Source organism: Abramis brama, assembly GCF_963993115.1.
Source record: "Abramis brama genome assembly, chromosome: 12".
NCBI lineage: Eukaryota > Metazoa > Chordata > Actinopteri > Cypriniformes > Leuciscidae > Abramis > Abramis brama.
Window position 1 is genome coordinate 34,679,553 of NC_139974.1, and position 19,858 is coordinate 34,699,410.

The following is a 19,858-nucleotide window of genomic DNA, read 5'->3' on the forward strand; positions in this document are numbered from 1 at the left end:
GCATTTGCAAAATATAAAGTTGCAATTATGAGATATAAAATGCCAATTGTGAGATATGACGTCGCAATTATGAGATAAAATTGCAATTTAGAGTTGTTACATCTACATAACAGTTACATTAGTGAAAAGTCACATTTGTATGATATAAACTAGCAATTGCAGGATATAAAATGAATTAGTGAGATGTAAAGTTGCAATTCAGAAAAATTGTTGCATTTGCAAGATATAGTCACAACTGTGAGATATGAAGTTGCAATAATGCGATATAATGCTGCAGCTAAGCAGTGTGTAGATATAAGCTATAGTGAGTAGTAGTCACATTTGTATGATTTAAAGTCAAAATTGCCAGATATGAAGTTACATTAAGATATAGTCACAATTAGGAGATATAAAATTGAAATTTTGAATTAAATTTGAGCGTTTGTTACATATAAAGTTGCATTTGTGAGACATGAAGTCTCAATTATGAAAAATAAAGTTGCATTTGTAAGATGTAAAGTCACAAATACCTTTTTTTATACTCTGATGTGTAAATGGGCCTTCACATCTGATAAAAGATATGAATAAGAAACAAAAGATCTCAACTTTAACAAAGGATAAAATTACAAACGTTCTAAGCGGCCAAGGATGATGAGGAAGAAAATAAACATAGCGTTGAATGAACCCTCTAGTCATTAATTACTGGTCCATGGGACTTGACTGAGCAGAGAGGTCAAGTATATACTGCAGGTCTTTCCCTGGCTTCAGTAATGTGGCCTTCAGCGTTCTCGGGTTATTTGAAGTTATTAACCCTGGGTTTTAACATCAATAGGCCATATGCTCTGCATTCTGCTCAAAAAGCTGGTTGTGAGCAATGTCCCCTCACCCATGCCCCGTCCTGCATCTCTCTAGAGCTGTGCCAGGCCTGGATGATCCATCCCTGCAGGCCCATTTGCTGCATGCTACGACTCTGAAGGCCACCGCGGCCATTCACAGCCTCATCCCATCTCAGCCGCTGCCTGAGTTACTGCCTAAATGTGACGCCACTGACTGCTGCCGTGCTGTAGCAGTGAGACCACAACAGATTTATGGAGTCAGACCCCTGCTGCTTTTTTTTTTCTCCTGCTTTTCTTCTATTTACATGCATGCATAGAGACAGCTGTGTAAAAATCCACACTGTCAGCATTTGCTGGTCCATAATGTTTCTAGAACCAGGCCTTGTGAATTGTAAAAATATAAAAACAAACAATAGAAGCAAATTTTCAGTTTTTTTTTTAAATTGTTTCTATATATATATATATATATATATATATAACCATCTGTGATATATAACCAGCTATTCATAACCTTTCAGCATCTCACAAATCATTGTAAAGTTTTAGTAAATATATAGAAAAGGTGTGTGTGGTCCTGAGAAAAAGCTCAGGTAAACCCTACATTATGGGGACAAAATGTCCCCACAAAGATGGCAAAACCCGAAATCCTTGTCCTAGTGGGGACTTTTTTTGGCCCCCATGAGGAAAACAGCTTATGAATCATACTAAATGATGTTTTTTTAAATGTAAAAATGCAGAAAGTTTTCTGTAATGGGTATGTTTAGGGGTATGATTAGTGTAAGGGGATAGCATATACAGTTTGTACAGTATAAAAATCATTATGTCTAAGGAAAGTCCCCATAAAACATGAAAACACAACATTGTGTGTGTGTGTGTGTGTGTGTGTGTGATTGAAACGAACCCGGAAAATTTAAGTTGTACAATTATTTTACATATCTTGTTGTACACAAATTGTTTCTCTATAAACATTAAATATGTTTCCAATAACAATACACTTTTTAAAAACCCAATATACTGTGATCAGGAATACCTGCATTTTTAATGGTTGTCAATGTGAGTAAAATTTACCTCACAGGTTTAGATGCGTTCAGTTTCTTATGGTAATAGCGCACAATATCCATGGCGAGTTGTGGCGCGCTCCTGGAACACCGCGACACGTCGTCTCGCGCGCACGAAAAAAAAAGAAGCTTCTCTGGTGGGCTGTGAGTCTGTTTTAAGTCGTCGCAATCGTGTGATCCAGTCGTCCCTTGGACCAATCTCGTCCGGTTCTTTAATCTTTTTTCCCCCCCACTCTCCTCTCGTCCCACCCCCTCTGAGCCTCTCTCCGGATGTAGTAGTGTGCGCGTGGCTCTCAGCGCGCGATATAAAGCCACCGCTGAGTGACAGCGCGCGCGTGAAAAGCCTCTGTCCTTGTTTCTAAGAGGACTTACTCCGCAGTCACTCCAGGCAGCAAGACCGGCGAACATCTCCCATGACATCTTAATGAAATATGACTGAGCTTCACTCCTTGACTGGATTAATGCCTATGTAACCGTTCATTTGCTCTCCCTCCCTTATCTGTGTCCAAGTTTAAAGCCTATTCTGTGGTCATGGGGTCTATAATGTCATTTTTGCCTAGGCTAAAGGTCTAAAGCGGATACCAAGTGGATCTATGTTCCTAACAGACAAAAGAAACAGCGCAGGGAAATTAGTGGAAGTTTGAGATAAGGGAGGATGCGGGCGACGTGTTGGTGTGCCGTCTTTCTCCTCACTCCGGCTGTCTACCTGGTAAGAGTCTCTCTTTCTTTTCTTTTCTTCTTTTTTTAACCTGTGTCACTCGTTTACTAGTCTAGAATATGCTCATGAAACTGTGAAATCGTGGCACTTCGGAATGACATCAATGCTGTAGCATTATGCGATGCTTTCCACTTTATAATTATGCTTTCCAGATTTTTAAAATAACTTATATGCCCTTGTTTTTGTTATATAGAGACTTTTAACCGCGTTTTAAATTGTGTATGAAATACTTCAAACTGTGCTCTCAGAGCTTACTAAATCAAAATATATGTATCTATATATATATATTAATTATTATTTCTAAAAGCGCGTCTCATGCGGACAAAACCTTCCTCTGTTTCTGGTCTCGACATCCAGTTGCGAGAGTTGTGTTTCAGTGTTCTGCCTCACGGGGGCGCCAAAACAAATGAAAATACCTGCGCGAATGAAGCAGCAGTGACAGTCCTGCACCCTGATGAGAGTCTCTTTGATTTCCACTACTCAATCCACACACTCAAGCCATGTCTGCAACAAATTACATTTTACACTCTGACTAATCACTTTATTGAAAATAAATCAAGAAAAGAAAATAGACTAGGCCTACGACTTCTAATTAACTTACCGTGACCGCATAATTCAATTTGATGAAATAGCAAATTAGCATACATTTTAAATATGCAAATAAATGAAAATCGCAGAACGTCAATTGTATGCTTTACGTTTTACTCTTGGATTTGTTTAATAATGTGAGAATGCTTTTTTTAATATTTTTTTTTTATTATTTGGATAGAATAGATCTTTTTTTTTTTTAACAATACCTAAAATTAACATTAATATAGTCATGATGAAAAATTCGTTTTTTCACATTTTAAGAGTTTTAGAGATGCCGTGCGCTCGCACACACTGAAATAAAAAATGAAAGTTTTTAACTATTTAAATTAAGGACAAATTGTAATGTATGCGTTTACACATAAACATGTTTTTAAAATGATTTTATACCTGTACAAGGTCCTGCTCTGATTTAAGAAATTGTATTCGACTAAATGGCCTGCTTAACACAAAACAATGATTCGTGGCTCAAATCATATTTTAATAATAAATGAACTGCAATTTTCAATAAACTCCTCGTAATTTCCTCCAACTTTCCTCCTGGTTTGAGTAATTTTGAAGTTGGTTACAAGACCTGAATCTCAATCTCAGTGTGTCCAGCTATCACAGTGCAGTTAACATTTGAACAAAATGCATGTCATTTCAATTTCATTTTAATTGAATTTGTCTGAATGTTTGATTGATTTATTCATTATAAATATGCCACAGGCGTGTTTGAAGGGCGAATTTATTTTTCATTATTATCAAACTGTGTCAGTTCACCGATTAAATGACAGTAGATCGTCTCTATGTGTTTTTGGTTATACTTGCTCGCGTATTGTATTTTATAGAGGCCAGAACACACACTGGATTTTCTGAAGAGTGTGTCCCCTCGTGCTCATAAGGCAGTTCAGGACCATGGACAGCGCAACAGACCTCTGCCGAACACTCTGCTTTATATACATATGGCCTTTTTATTTGCATATCTTATACATCTTCAATTTGTTAAATTTAGTTTATTCACTTAAGATATTGATCACTATCTCTGAGTGGTTGGTACAGGATACCACATCCGTAAGGTTTAGATTTTCCTTATGTCTTCAAAGCATACATAGCACAGAGCACACATATAATTATATAATGTTCATATAGACTACGCGTGTTTTCTGTGTGCGAGAATGGCGCATTGGTTTCATCACCATCACTTTTACCCATCTGAAATCGTTCAGTTGTCCTTTTCTATTACGAAATATGAAAATAATTATCTGAAACAACATTGAAGCCCGTGGCTGCGGATTCCGTGGCTACGAGGCCTGTCCGCAGAACTCCGCACCTCCGGGTGTTAGAGTTGAACTTGGCTGCTGTATTTCATGTTTAAGCCTCTTGTGTGTGTCAGCTCGTCCTGACCCTGACAGCGGAGCATGAGGGGACGAGCAGCTGTACGACACCAGGCAATTAAACAAACGCGTCTTCTTATATATAAGCACATTTCATTTATTAAGCTAGTATTTTTCGCTATGCTTCATTTTTTTTTTTCTTCGTAAAAAAGAAAATAAAAAAATAATCATTTGTTTATTGCACGGTAAAATAAATTAATGAATGCATTCACGGTAAAAAAAAAAAAAAAAAAAAAAAGTTTGCTTTATCCTAGAACTTTATCGTAGAAAATACATCTGTTAAAGTTATTAGCTGTGTACAGGTGCGTTTAAAAAGGTAAAACCCATTACAATCCGTTTACTACTCTACTGGTAATAATAAAGATGGACATATAAGGTCACGTGATAACAGCAACCGTGATAACACATAGCACAGTGTGCCCAACTCAAACATGAAACCCCATCAGAGCTACAAACACGACCCTAAAATAATAAACTACATAATCCACTCCAGTGTACATAACTGAGAACAACAATAAGATACTATGTTTTTAAATAACATTCAAAAAATGACATTACAAGGACTCCTGTACTACTGTAGCTTCTGCAAATGATAAGGTTATTCATTTTACTACTTTTAAAAATAAGAAATTGCAGTAAAATTGCATTTATTGTCTTTTAAAACAGAATGTATTTTCTTGAACATAAATGGTAAAGTAACTTGCATGCAGTTAATTAATTAACCGGTTTTTGGTTTAGCATTTTTACATTATTATTTTTTTTTTTAGATTACATAACTTAAGTGTAATATTCAAATTGATTAGGACCGTCTGATACATTTATCACATTTTTACCCCCTGGCATTGCACCGATTGAGCTGTATATATGTATATATAATGCCATATTGCCTAGAAAGAAGATGCAGCTTTTGGAAACTACACACATGAATCATCCAGACATGCTCTTCTAAGTGCACTTTACGTTTCCAAGACAACTGCAAATAAACAATATGCTCTGGAACTGTATGGATACACAGATTCATTATCATCACAAGCCACACAGATGTACCTTATTATTAATACACTTGAGGATGGAAAGATCTCAGTGTGCTCAGCTGTTTTTAACCCCGATGAGTGTGTTGCTCAGCCAGCTACATCCACTCCAGTGGAAAGATATATGCTCAAGGTCTGAACTAACCCTCTTGTGTCTAATGATTGGCGGAGAGATGGTGTGAAATGGTTCAAGTAAAAATCATCAGCCCTTAGTCCATTAAACCTCACCTACGCTTCAGAAACCACCCGTACGTCACCTGACCCGGGTCCCAACGGAGACATTTTGACATGCTGGCTGTCAGTCTCTTTAAACGAGTTAAACACAAACGCCCTTTAATCACCCTCTGGAGGTCCTTAAATTAATAAGAACTTAAGTGATACAATCAAGATTGCCCTCCTGTTATGATAAAACATAGGTCAGCAATTGACTGAAGTGGCGACCCGTCCCGTTAAAATGCATTAAAATCGGGTTCTCGGTTGAATCTGAAATAAGGAATGTTTGTCTGTTTTGATATATATTTTTGTCAATGTTTCCCCTTCAGGATAGGCTTTGATTTTGGGTGGTGATTTAGTGTCAATGAAGTGTGTTAAGGCTGAGTGATGTTAAGCTCTGAAGAGATGAAGAGGAGTGGTGGGGTCTGTGAGAGAGCGGGGAGAGAGAGAGAGAGAGAGAGAGAGAGAGAGAGAGAGAGAGCCCAGGGCTGTATAGTTAGTGTGCAAAGCAATGTAATCTGCCCTCCTCCCATGGCGCACACACTCATATCCGCTGTTTAATAGACTTGTGTTCACATCAGTGCCACAGTCCATTTATCCCAACTCTATGAGTTTCATGAAGTGCCTCCGTATTGCAGGTAAGGACATCTGCATTATGTTAATGCACGTCTGGATGTAAATGGTACCATCAGCAGTTCTGCACCATATAATTGAGGAAACAGGATTTTCGGAAGACTTTGTGCAGTAATCACTGCTTAGATGAGCCGAACATGCCACGAAATGAAACACACACTGGATCCTTGACCCCTTTGGGAGACCTGATTTGAACTGACCTTTGACCCTTGAGAAAGATGCTGAGCTTTGGTGTGTATTTATGCCTGTGTGTGTGTGTGTGTGCTGATAGCAGCGTGGGGCCGGTGAATGATGTAGTGTCTTGATGTAGTGCAATTGACTTCTGAAGGTGACCTTAATTCAGCAAGTGGCTTAAACCAATGCCAAGGGCGTTGCTCTCAGCCCAATGCTTTCTAACAACAAGCACCACAACACAAACTACATCTTTTTTCCTACAATGAGCTCGCTTTTTAATGTGAATGAAAGGAAAAGCTTATCAGAATGACTTCTTAGAGAGGCAAGTGTAAGTTGAAACTGCACTGGGAAGCTGTTTTATTGTTTTTGAAGCATAATTGACCTTGTTTATACAGGTTGTTAGTATAGAAGTAGTATACATATAGTATATAAGTATATAAATGATTTCAATATCAAATATATATTTTAAATTCATTAATGGGAATTTAAATTCAGTTGGCCACCCCCCACATAAAGTAAGTTGAATTGGGTTTTAAATGCATTCTGTGAAATTAAATGTTCTTCCCCCCTAAGCCACAATATTTTTAATCCATTTTATATGAACATTAAATCTATTAAGATGATGATCTATCTATAGATCTCTCTCTCTGTGTGTGTGTGTGTGTGTGTGTGTGTGTGTGTGTGGGTATATACACACAGAGAGAGACATATCTATAGATAGATCATACATTATATAAACAGTATATATATATATATATATATATATATATATATATATATATATATATATACAATAGATATATACAAAATAATTAATTAATCACAGCCCTATATATATATATATATATATATATATATATATATATATTAGGGCTGTGCAACGATTAATCGTGATTAATTCATTATTTTGTATATATCAATACACAGACATGCATGTTTATATTTAAGAAAAATGTGTTATTTACATATAAATTATATATAAAGTATATACATGCATATATTTATTAAATATATACATGCATGTGTGTGTATTTATATATACAAAATAATTATACACAGTACACACACATGGTATATATATATATCTGTGGCTCATGGAGAAAAGTGACTCCATTTTAGAAAGCGTAACAGTCTAAACATGAAGTCGTAAACTGCCTTGGATCACATGTGTCTTGATAACCAATCACTTTATAGCCTTGACGTCATTGAATTTGAAGAGTCAGTGTTTGCAGATACATAATGATGAATGTGAAGTGCCTAACTGTTGCAACATTGTCCGTGAATTCTCAGTTTTTGGTATTAAAAAAGTAATGTTTAATAGCAAATATGTTCATTGATTGAATCATTATTTGATAATCTGTTTCCTCACAAAAGCAGTTTATTCAGCATTCTCCAGCTCCATTGACCTTCGTTCATGTTTTTGTGAATGCAAAAGTTAATTAGCATTAGTGTGCTCTTCATTTGCCCACAGACGTGTCCTTTAAGTGTCCATCCTGACCTGTTTATGGCCCTGCACGGGCTTTCCCACATGTCATTTTTAAACTAGTGCCTCTTCTGACCCTCCACACACGTACACTCAGTGTCAAGCTAAGGACACATCACAGGGTGGAGACAGGACAAGGTTGGTTTGATTTATTACCACAGTCTCCATTCTTCTTTCCACAAACCGCTCCTGAATTTCAGTCACCTACACAGGTCAGAGGTCAGCACTGAACTCAACCTGAGAAGGGCAATGGATCTGGAAAATTATACCCCAGACTGACCTGAACCTCAATGGGCTATTTTCCCGTCTCACTATATATAGAAGCATCCTCCCCAATCGCATCCCCGCGGAGCTGTGTAGTCTGGTGAAAGAAACATTTCTAACTACTCCATGCAAAGCCTGCGGAGAGGCAGGCAGGACCAGATAACACCAGCCTACCTCCCTTCTATCTTAAAATGCTGTGGGACTCTGAAGTTTCTTTCATGCATTAAAGAGGCTGGAATTAGAGAGATGAAAGAGAAATCTCTGAACCATAAACGTCAGTCAGACAACAATAGACATGGATTACAAGGAAAACACTTCCAGACTGTTTGGATACACGTCTGCTGTCATTTCTCAAAGAAACGAGAAGCAGATTCATAGTTGTGCCGCTGAATTGAAGCATGGCGAGAGCTGTTAATGTATTATATATAAAAGCATGTCTGGGGTGGCTGTTTTATGGACAGGGAAGCAGCTCTTTCTCCTCCTGTGATTGCATATCTGATAATAAAATGACCGTTTTTGTTATAAGATGACAACCAGTACTCATTATCTACTGGTTGCTTCAATGGACAATTACTGTCTTTCAAAGGAATTACCTGTCTTTGCCTATAGGTGGAGCACTGTCACTTGCTCAAGATGCTTTTGTGTACAGAATGAGAGCTAATATTGTAAATACTGAGCATTTTATTGACATATTCGGGGGTTTGTGTTGCTTTTCATTTATGCATACTGAATATGTTATTGCATGCTATTTGCTGCATTTCTCCTTGGTTTTAATTCAGATTTGCTCCTAGTTGTTCCACTTGGTGAGGAAGTTGAATGCAGGCATCAGAATATTTACTATTAAAATAATAATAATAAAAACTTTGCAATCTAGTAAGATATAAATATGCCATCAGTACTTGCAAATTGTTGCCCTATTGTTGGCTTGATTCTTGCTTATATTGCTCTACTCATTTGTAAGTTGATTTGGATAAAAGCGTCTGCTAATGATTAAATGTAATGCATCAAATCATCATATTAGAATAATTTCTGAAGGATCATGCAACACTGAAGACTGGAGTAATGATGCTGGAAATTCAGCTTTGCCATCACAGGAATAAATTACATTTTAAAATCGATTAAATAGCAAATTGTTTTTTTAAAACTGTATTTTTTTATCAAATAAATGCAGCCTTGATCAGCATAAGAAAAAAAAAAAAAAAACCTTTTGAACTGTAGTATACTTCTTAAACCACTGAATGTCCACATCCAAGTATCTATTTGGGCTGTTTGAAAGATCCAATGCTCCTCTATGTTGTCCATACATCTTTAATCTACCTCTGTGGGATCAGAACATCTGAACTCATGTTCAACACAGTAAACACAACCCGTCTGCACAATCACATCACATTGTGAGGAAAGATCTGCATTTCTACAGCTTAGGCTGAATGCAGGAGATTTAGCCATGGTAGATTTGGACATTACAGTTGCTTATGTCGTCTTTGTGCAATTAATAAAGTTAATTAGCTGGCATGTGGATGTGGTTTCTGTACTACATAAATCCCATAAACTCGACACAAAGCTACTCTCTGTGTCCGGTTCAGCTGCTCTGCATTAGGTGGCTCACCACTCCACTGCATCTGCAGTGTGTGTGTGTGTGTGTGTGTGTGTCAATCAAGTTTATTTTACAGAGCCCCAGTTACATTTCTTCTCTCAAAATCAGTTTTACTTATCTTGAGGCAATCAGTCAATAAGTAATACTTTTTTTTTTATACGTCACTCCTGAAGTATTAGATGGAGAGTGAAAGTAAAAAAAAAGCAAGATGAGATGGCATGCAAGTGCATGAGAACGCTTCATGACTGCTAACCAGAGGAACAGACCAATCGGAGTGCTTATCACTCCTCATGCAGTGAATGACAGTATTGCATTACATGGCTGGGGCCGGCTGGATTTCACTTCTATTGATTTTCTGAATCGCAATTATTCCTCAGCCTGTGTGGGCATGCAGCCTACACGAGATGTCGAGAGAAATCTTTGGAAGGAAAAAAGGAGGACATGCTGAGGATTTTGAGCATGGTAGCAATACAGTAGATTGAGGGACTGATGTCTTTTGACTGACAGTTTACAACTCGTGTCATTCTGAGATTCATTAGCATTATCTGTTTTTAAGGAAGAGGAATCCAGTTCATTCTGCTACTTTCATTCTACTGCTGTTCTGACTTTTCTATTTGAAAGGCAAACTCTGTTTGTGTGTGTGTGTGTGTGTGTGTGTGTGTGTGTGTGTGTGTGTGTGTGTGTGTGTGTGTGTGTGTGTGTGTGTGTGTGTGTGTGTGTGTGTGTGTGTGTGTGTGTGGTTCAGGTAAACCCTACATTATGGGGACAAAATGGCAAAAAATCCCACAAAGATGTTTTTTTTATGCTAATTATTAATTATTATTGAATCACATTTATTTTTATTTTTTTCTTATTTTTAGAATGGTTTAATGTATTTATTAACCTTTGTTGTTGCTGTTGTTAATAATTAGTATTATGTAATATATCTTATGCACTTTTATCATTAATATTATTATATTCTATTATTTACTTGATTTATTTATTTATTTAAAAACACAAAAGAAAATTAAAAGGCCCAAATTTACAAATTCAACAGAAAACTAAAGGAAGGAAACAATGGCAATCAGTGAATGAATATGAATGTTTTATTTGTGATCAACACCTTTTATTCAGCTTATTGTTTTACTCAGCGAGTTTTCTTATTCTGGCTTTCTCTAGTTTTTTTTTTCCTTACGATCCAACACACCTTTGCTGATCTGTAAAGATTCACCTTTAATTCTCACGGCTCTAATCCTTGCGTCTTGATTCGACAGAGAAAAATCCTTGTAATGAATTGACATGTGAGAGTGTCATTCATGTCAAAGTATTTCCCCTGGTTTTGTGAAGCTGATAGCGGTGCATTGTGATAGAGACTGAAGGGTGGACGAATTATGGCGAGGTGATGGATGTGCTCTGTTCTCCCAGAGCAGCCCGAACACCACCGATCTGTCAGCTCTCAAAAGCCATTACTTAAAACATTAGCCTGGTCCATAGCAGCAGCCACTCAGCCACAGACAGACAGGTGAGCACCATTCTCCTTACGCTGCTCCTGAGGGACGTGGCTGTGGAGTGTGTGTGTGTGTGTGTGTGAGTGAGTCCTGACTGACAGCACCGCTCACACCTGAACGGGCAGCGTGTTATGATATGTGTTGCTCCTTTGTCTCGGCTGAATTTCGTTCAGTGTCATTCAATTCTATTCAGTTTGATTTAATTTGATTCTACTGGAAAAGGCATTATTTCTTCAGATGTAGATGACGGTAGTCTGTTAAAATGTAATTGTTTCTCTGACAGGGTTTCGAGGCCACATGGTGTGTTGCGAAATCAAATTTCAGACAGTTGTTTAAATTAGTTTTGGGATCATTTGAGGCTCAGTGACTTTTGTATTTTTCAATTCTCTTTGCATTGTTTTAGGACTCCTATAGTTTTCTGAATTATAGCAGAAAAAAAGACCATACATTTTTCAAATCCAGGTTTACCTTACATTGTTAGAAGAAACGGTTCTATATACATTTTAGGGGTTCCCATTAAGGGATCATTTAATGAATTAAGTTTTAATAAATTATTTTGTTCTATTGAATTTTTTATTTATTTAGATTACATTTTTTGAGTTGAACAGCTTGTAAACAATTTATCACCTTTTAGTTAAAGGGGCTAAATGTAAGAAATGTATTAATCACTTTTTTTATTTCCAATGTGTGAACAGCTTGAAACGAAACAAGAAATTAGGTTGTCTCTGAAAGCCATAGACTGATTTTTATGTGAAGAACTAGATATTTTTGCCAGGAAAATCAAATGGTGTGACATTTTTCCCCGAGAGACTCTCTTTCGTTCTCTACAGCGACTCCGAGCCTGTACAAATGCAGTCTTTGCCACTTGACTTGCAAGCAACAGGGGGATGCGTGTACAAGACTGTCCCAGGTCTTAAAAAGGCTAAAGCTCAGTGCAAACACTAAACCCACACTATCTAAGCATATGGTGAACGTGGTAACACTTTAGTTTAGGGTTCAATTCTCAACATTAACTAGTTGCTTATTGGCATTCATATTACTAGGAAGCTGTTTATTAGTACTTATAAAGCACATATTAATTGCAATACCATATTCTACATTCTTAATACTACCCGATACCTAAACTTAACAACTACCTTACTAACTATTAAAAAGCAGTAATTAGGAGTTTATTGAGGCAAAACTTAGTTCGTTAGTTAATAGTGATAGGACCTTAATCTAAAGTGTGACCAGTGAATGTGATTTCATCACACTGTAAAAAAAGAAAAGTTGACTTAACTTAAAATTATAAGGCAACTTGCTGCACAGATTTTTTGAGTTGACTCAACTAAAACCTCTCTATAGTTGAGTTGACTCAACTATAACATCTCCAGTTGAGTAAACTCTATTAGTTGAGTCAACTCAAAAAATCTGTGCAGCAAGTTGCCTTATAATTTTAAGTTAAGTCAACTTTTCTTTTTTTACAGTGCAAGTACAACATGTTCCTGGATCAACATTTGTTTTATTATCCTGGAACTAAATTCCAATCAACCAATCAGATTGAGGTACAAGTTTAAAGTTTATGTCAAGTTTAGGCTTACAATCAGGGTTAGGTGCTTCTACATCAGTGTTATTCACCTATCATTTCCTTCTGATTTCAGGCAGTAGTTATGGGTAGGGTTAAGGGTTTGGGGGTAGAGATAGGGTTAGGACAGCATTTTCTGAGAGGAATGTTGTTCCTGGATCAACAAAATATGTTGACTCAGGATCATGTCTTGGCTAAAATCACGGTGACCCTAAGCATATCCCATCATGCATCATGTTCAGGAACTCGCATGCCATTGATTTACGAGATGCCAAGGGAAATATTCCACTGTAAGTTAAATTAATTAGATATCACATACTGTATAATTTGGTAGCAAAACATAAAGTGTGGCACATTTATTGGTGCAATGATGAGTATGTATTTTGTACAGCATTTGCAACTGCTTTTTATCACTTTATTAGAAGAACCTCAATTACTAAATTGTGTCTTCTGTTACATAGGGACCACTGAACAGACATTTAGAAGCTTATTTGAAAATTCAAATTATTGAAAATCTAAGTACAGCTCTTTGAACACTTGCATTTTTACAACACTATAAGCGTGTCCCATCGGGTAATCAGAAGTTGGTAACACTTTATTTTACAGTGTCCTTGTTACATATGTTACATGTACTTACCATAGTAATAACAGTAAATTATGCATAATTACATGCAACTAACCCTCAACCAAATCCTAATTTTACCCTAACCCAATAGTAAGTGCATGTAGTTAATTATTATTACTCAGTACTTAAATGTATAATTAAACTGTAACAGACACCGTAAAAAAAAAAGTGTAACCCAAACGTTCTACACACACTTGCGGTCTTCACGCCCACTTGGGCCAAATACAGGAAATACATCATGTAAGCAGACAAGTGGTCAGATGCAAAGACCCCAAGTGTGGGTATTTGGACAGGCCCAAAGTGTGCAACACCAGCTAACGTTAGCTTAGAGATGGAGTCTGCTGATGTCAAATGACAAACGCACAGCACAACACAGACTCCAACACAAACTAAAAGAAAAAGTTTGCTGTTCACAGTAACAGTGACATAAACAATGTTAATCTGTAATGATTCAACGAGATCAACTAATGACGCATGAAATGAATGCTTATACAATGTTCAGGATCATGTCGAAAGAGATGTTCAGTACTGTCATGTCAATGTGTCATGCAAAGAAAATGGATTAATTCAAACTATAGTCTCACATACTGTAGCCAGATCAAACATACTTTATAATCAAACTATCATAACTGTGTAATTTTAATTACCTCATCTGTCGACATGATGCTGGTACTTGGCTGCAGGAGAGCATTACAAAACAAAATCTCAACTTTTACTCTGAAATTATTATTATTTTTTCATTAGGCCATGGAACTTTCGGTTGCCGTCGTTTGCTTTTGATATAATGTAGAAATGCAGATTTATCTTTTTGATCATTTAACTTTGTAAATTGCAATGTTATGATAGCCAGACCTGACTGAGAATTACATTGCTATACCCATTATGTTTTGAGAAATGCCATATGAATTGGTTACTTGTGAGACACTCTTACACTCTTGACACTCTTGTGAGATACTTGTGTCTTTAGAAATGTGAGAACTTTTCAAAGTTTCCAGTTAATTGATCACACAATTAAAACTAAAAGCTCCCTGGTTATGTGTATGTTTTTGTGGAATAAAGGGTTTTTATAGGCAGCATAAATTAAACTTTTCAGTTTTTACTGCAGTTCTCCCTTATAGTCTCTGAATAGTTTTCTGTTTGGCCGTACTGTCTCTATTTCAGATAATTCACTTGTGCTTTACAATGAATTTGATATTTTTCATTCATGGATCACTATACTTACCATTTGACCTTCTTGGACTATGCACACACACACACACACACACACACTGTTTTCTATTTTGATATATTTTTGAATGTAATTTATTCCTATGATGGCAAAGCTGAATTTTCAGCATCATTACTCCAGTCTTCAGTGTCACAATATCATTCAGAAATCATCATAATATGCTGATGAGTTTGCAATGATAAATATCAACAATACCACTACCACTTAAATTTATTTGAAATATTGAATATTGAAATACTTACATTTCCTGTAAATTCTTTATATATAAATGCACACACACACACACACACACACACACAAACACAAACACACACACACACACACACACAATAGTAGAGGATAGAAACATCTTTAGGTCTTTATAAAAATAGAATTCAATGGGAAGTGTGTGTGTGTGTGTGTGTGTGTGTGTGTGTGTGTGTGTGTGTGTGTGTGTGTGTGTGTGTGTGTGTGTGTGTGTGTGTGTGTGTGTGTGTGTATCTGTAAGATAAATAAATGTGTTTGCATGTTTAACTATAACATGGACATTACAAACATTGCACCTACCATGAAAGCATTATTTTCAATAAAACATTATTATTATTTTTTTTTTTACTCCACATTATTTCAAATTGCCAAATATGTTTGATCATAAATGCAGGTACAAGCTTATAGACAAACATGAAATACACTGAGAAGCTGCTGATGTCCTCTGGTATAGGAAATGGAGAACGCCACACTCTACGTGTCTGAGTATCTCCAGGGCTTTACTTTGATGTGTTATTAGTCTGTGAAAGTGCATTAGAGCAACGGGACAGTTAGTCTCAGCAAGTAATACATAGTAATCAGAGCAGTGGATAACCCAGAAGGAGGTTTCTGAAATTAGTCTCATAATCTCCACTTGAGACACACAAACACACACACACACACACACACACACACACACACACACACACACACACACACACACACACACACACAAACACACACATACACACTTCCTTCAAAAAATATCCCAAGAGCTTGTAAAAATTTAGCAATCACCACAGGGAGCAACTTGAACTACAGCAAAATAAATATATGTTAGGCTTTACCTTATGTTAAGATAGGAGAAAGAAACGTTATGTTCTTATCTGGTATGCTTTAAAAAAAAAAAAAACTAATTTCTATTTCACATCATCTTCATATAATTCAACTGTCATGTTCTGTGAGGTTGCGTCTCCTCAAAATATTAACGTGCTGCCATAATGTGCTGCAGATGCAACAATGCAGTATCGTCTGAATCCAAGGCATATTTTACATACAATAGTTTAAGCCAAAATTTTAATTTTGTAACTATTTACTCAAACCTGTATGACACAAACCTGTATGACACAAAATAATATTACAAGTTTCAACTTTTGTCCATGCATTCAAAGTCAACAGGTTCCAAAACAACATTAGACCCTATTGACTTTTAGTATGAAAAAGGGCAGACATGTATATTATTATTGTTATTATTACTATTCAATTAGTTCAATTATACAGTCAATTAAATAAATGATGAATGATGAGGGTGAAAAAAAATATTGAAAGGATTTACATTTTTTGGGTCAACTGTCCCTTGAAATGCACAATCTACTCTGGTTGAAGATGTATTTTCCCTCTGTTACTGTAGAATAGTATGTGAGGATTGGGGGTCACCTGCTAAGTGCTATTAAGGACATGTACAAAATTTGTCTATGGAGAATAACATTTCCTGTTGGGTGAAAAGAAGACTAGGCGTTGACCCTCCCTGTGAAATTGTCAGAAATGATAGCGGCGCGTGGCGAAACCATTTAAGGTTAAATCTAGCATACAAAATCCACTTTCATTTGTAATGCTGCTGCTTTCCTGCACCAGCGCGAAAGCAAGTCATTTTGAATTAATCTTTTCTGCTTCCTCTCTCTCCTGCATTCCCAATCACACACACACACATGCATGCGCACACTCTCTCGCTTTCTCCTCATCTGTTTGTGTTTGTGTGTGTGTGAGAGAGAGAGAGAACATGAATCCCAGAAACACAACTCTAAATACCCCAGAAAGTCATCTGGCTATTTATGGATTCCTCACCCTGTGGTGCATCATGGGAATTCTCTGTTTCCAGCACATCCCATCAAGTGCAGTCACGTCATTATATGATGGACTTATTTTAGAGTTACGGTTAGAGTTAGGGTTTGGTTTAGGGTTAGTTACTTGTAATTATACATAATTTACTGTTATTACTATAGTAAGTAATAACGTGTAACTATGTCACCTTAAAATGAAGTGTTACCGTTAATCTCTCTTGTTGAGTGTGATTGTAAAAATTCCTAAAATTTCTTTCTTTCTTTCTTTCTTTCTTTCTTAGACAAAAGTGAACTCTCTCAAAATGAAATATATAGGAATATAAATATTATTATTTTACATATAGTAATTATATTATATTATATTATATTATATTATATTATATTATATTATATTATATTATATTATATTATATTATATTATATTATATTATTTATGCATTAGATTATTCATTTAATAAACAAGTATAAAATCAATCAGTGGAATTACTGTATATGTAGATCAGTTATCAGGTTCAGCATAACATCTCTGTGGCATTATGGAGAGTTGGTTTTCAGGCTATGGACTGAATTCCTACTGGTGGACATCCAAAGTTATTCTTATCTCTTATCGCATCATCAGAGATTGGTCAAAGAAACAAACCACTGACCACTTTCTCTGTCATGGAGAGACTAGTTCCCTGTGTTTTGTTTCTGAGATTTGAACCTTTGCATTTCAGTTTCATTTAAATTGTTCTTACTTGCATTCAAATTTGAATGGGAATTTCTGAAAATTTCTGAATGGTGTACAACCCTGGTTGCCAATCTCAAAACTTACATAAAAGGCAAAAGGTAATGGAACAATAAGCTGTTAATTCCTTTCAAGTTTCCTTTCAGAAAAGTGCGTGATGCAGCTGTGCATGAAATGTATGTGAACGATATTCGGGAGTTTGTGTATGCGTAGATGTTTGTGTAGTTAGTTTAGCCCGAAGCCTCTCATGTGTCTTGCATTTCAGGACGCTTCAAGATGAAGTATTTCATGCTCTCTATGTCAATGAACCAGAGCTCATATGCAGTCAGGTACTCTAGAGTCTGTCTTCACGCTGTTGAAAATGAACTTTAGGCTGTGCTCTTTTTAAAGAAGTGCAATCGGGCAACATGCCTTGAATGGAAAGCAATTTGGTGAAGGGTAATTGAAGGGAAGTGATAAGCTCAGCGTCTCAGGAAATTTCATTAGCACGTTTTTTTTTTGGGGGGGGGGATGTGTCTACCAGACATTGCTAAATATTTATCACTAATGCGTTTATAGATTATTTGTTTCTCTTTAACCAAGCACCTTGTATATTTGCTTTTACCCCCAGTACTTCTTTTATATGATGAATTAAATATTAATCTTTCTGGAGAACATTCGCTCTCATCTCTTTTCAAAAACAAATTAAGTGCCAGAGACTCAAATAATATTTTATGTTCAAATTAATTAAAATAGATGGTAATTACAAGTGCGAACAATTAAATAAATCTGCATGAAGGACCTAGTTTTGATTACATCATAATATGTAGTCAGTATAAAACTTCTATACAATCGCAGTGACTGGAGCTTTTACAATTGATCTGAAGTGAAAGGAAAGTTGTCCTGTGTCTCGGCCCTCATTTCCATGTTGTAACCACAGGCCACAGACAAAATAACCGAGACATTGAGCAATCGATCAATATCAAGGACCTAATAAGGAGTAAGTCCAGCTTTCGCCTCAAGGACAGCTTCGGTCTTCTTTTTAGAGGTATCATATAAGTACTGAAGTATGCGGTGAGATATTGAGTCATTAATCAATGAGAAAAGTTAGTTCTTTGAGGGACGGAGTGAATCTTGCACTTTTACGCTCTTGAACTTCCTTTAAAAGCTCACTGATATTTAGATCTGGTGATTGGGAAGGCAAGGCATTTGACTCAATCCCGGTGTTCAAAAGACTGCTCTTGAGAATATACTGTATGGGTATTATCATCTTAGAATATGGGATTTTTTATGTGAAAACGGTGTTTGCACAACAGGGTGCACCTGGTCCTATTAAACTGCCTATATTCCTTAGGCGTTTTAAGAGCATGCACAGCAATCTTTGGATCTAATCACTGTCGTGAGATGGTTGCTCGTATCATTACAGATCCCCCACCATGTTTTACAAGCTGACAGCAGACGTTGTGGGTTGAAGCAACCGTAGAATTTCTCCAGATGTAAACTCTGCAGGAAAGCATGTCGAAAATAGCGTGGAAGATGATTCCTAATGCCATTTAACTTTTCTTGTTCTGATCTTAGACCCAAGACATTTCCAGATTTCAGACAGGGCTACAGTGATACTGAAATCATTTCTAATGCAATACATTTGTGCTAAATATAACCACCAGTACACTGTAAAAAAGAATATGATAAATAAGTTATCACAACTTATTTTGATGAGTTAAAGCAATGTAAAAAAATAAGTTAAGCAATTTTCAACTTTTTTATTCTAAGTTATACAAGATTCAAATAATTTTAAGTCAGTTTAATATAATTTAAGTTTAAATGACTTAAATGTCATACAAATGAGTTGATTGTACTTAAAAAATTAAGGCAGCAACTCTATTATTGGTTGGTGTTCCTCTTTGCAGATGTTGGTCATATGCTGATGTAATTTCTGAGCCTGCTTTGGCATAATGAATTCTCATTATTTATTTATTTTTTCTATTTGGTCTTTTAGAAGCACTGATAAGGTCCTAATATTGCTTTGAAAAGTCAAAAATAAAATGTAGTTGAAAAAAGTTATTTTTTTTTTTTTTTTATTTTTTTATTGTATAATCTTCTAAAATTTTGCTTAAATAGTTTACTACAATTTATTTAAACATTAACCATTTAAACATTATTTGAACATTTACAGCCAATCAGAATCCACCTGAACTTTAAAAAGCTTGATGAACGGCAGATGACATAACTGCA

The 19,858-nt window shown here is 36.1% G+C and overlaps 1 protein-coding gene across 1 annotated transcript in view; it reads left to right on the forward strand.

Annotated features, from left to right (window-relative positions):
* The first annotated feature begins 2,220 nt into the window (after positions 1-2,220).
* nxph1 (neurexophilin 1) overlaps positions 2,221-19,858 on the forward strand; it is a 31,637-nt gene continuing 13,999 nt past the window's right edge. The window contains exon 1 of the mRNA XM_084131544.1: positions 2,221-2,582. Coding sequence (XP_083987670.1) covers positions 2,529-2,582 — 54 coding nt within the window. The 5' untranslated portion in view covers positions 2,221-2,528. The remainder of the gene's footprint in view (positions 2,583-19,858) is intronic.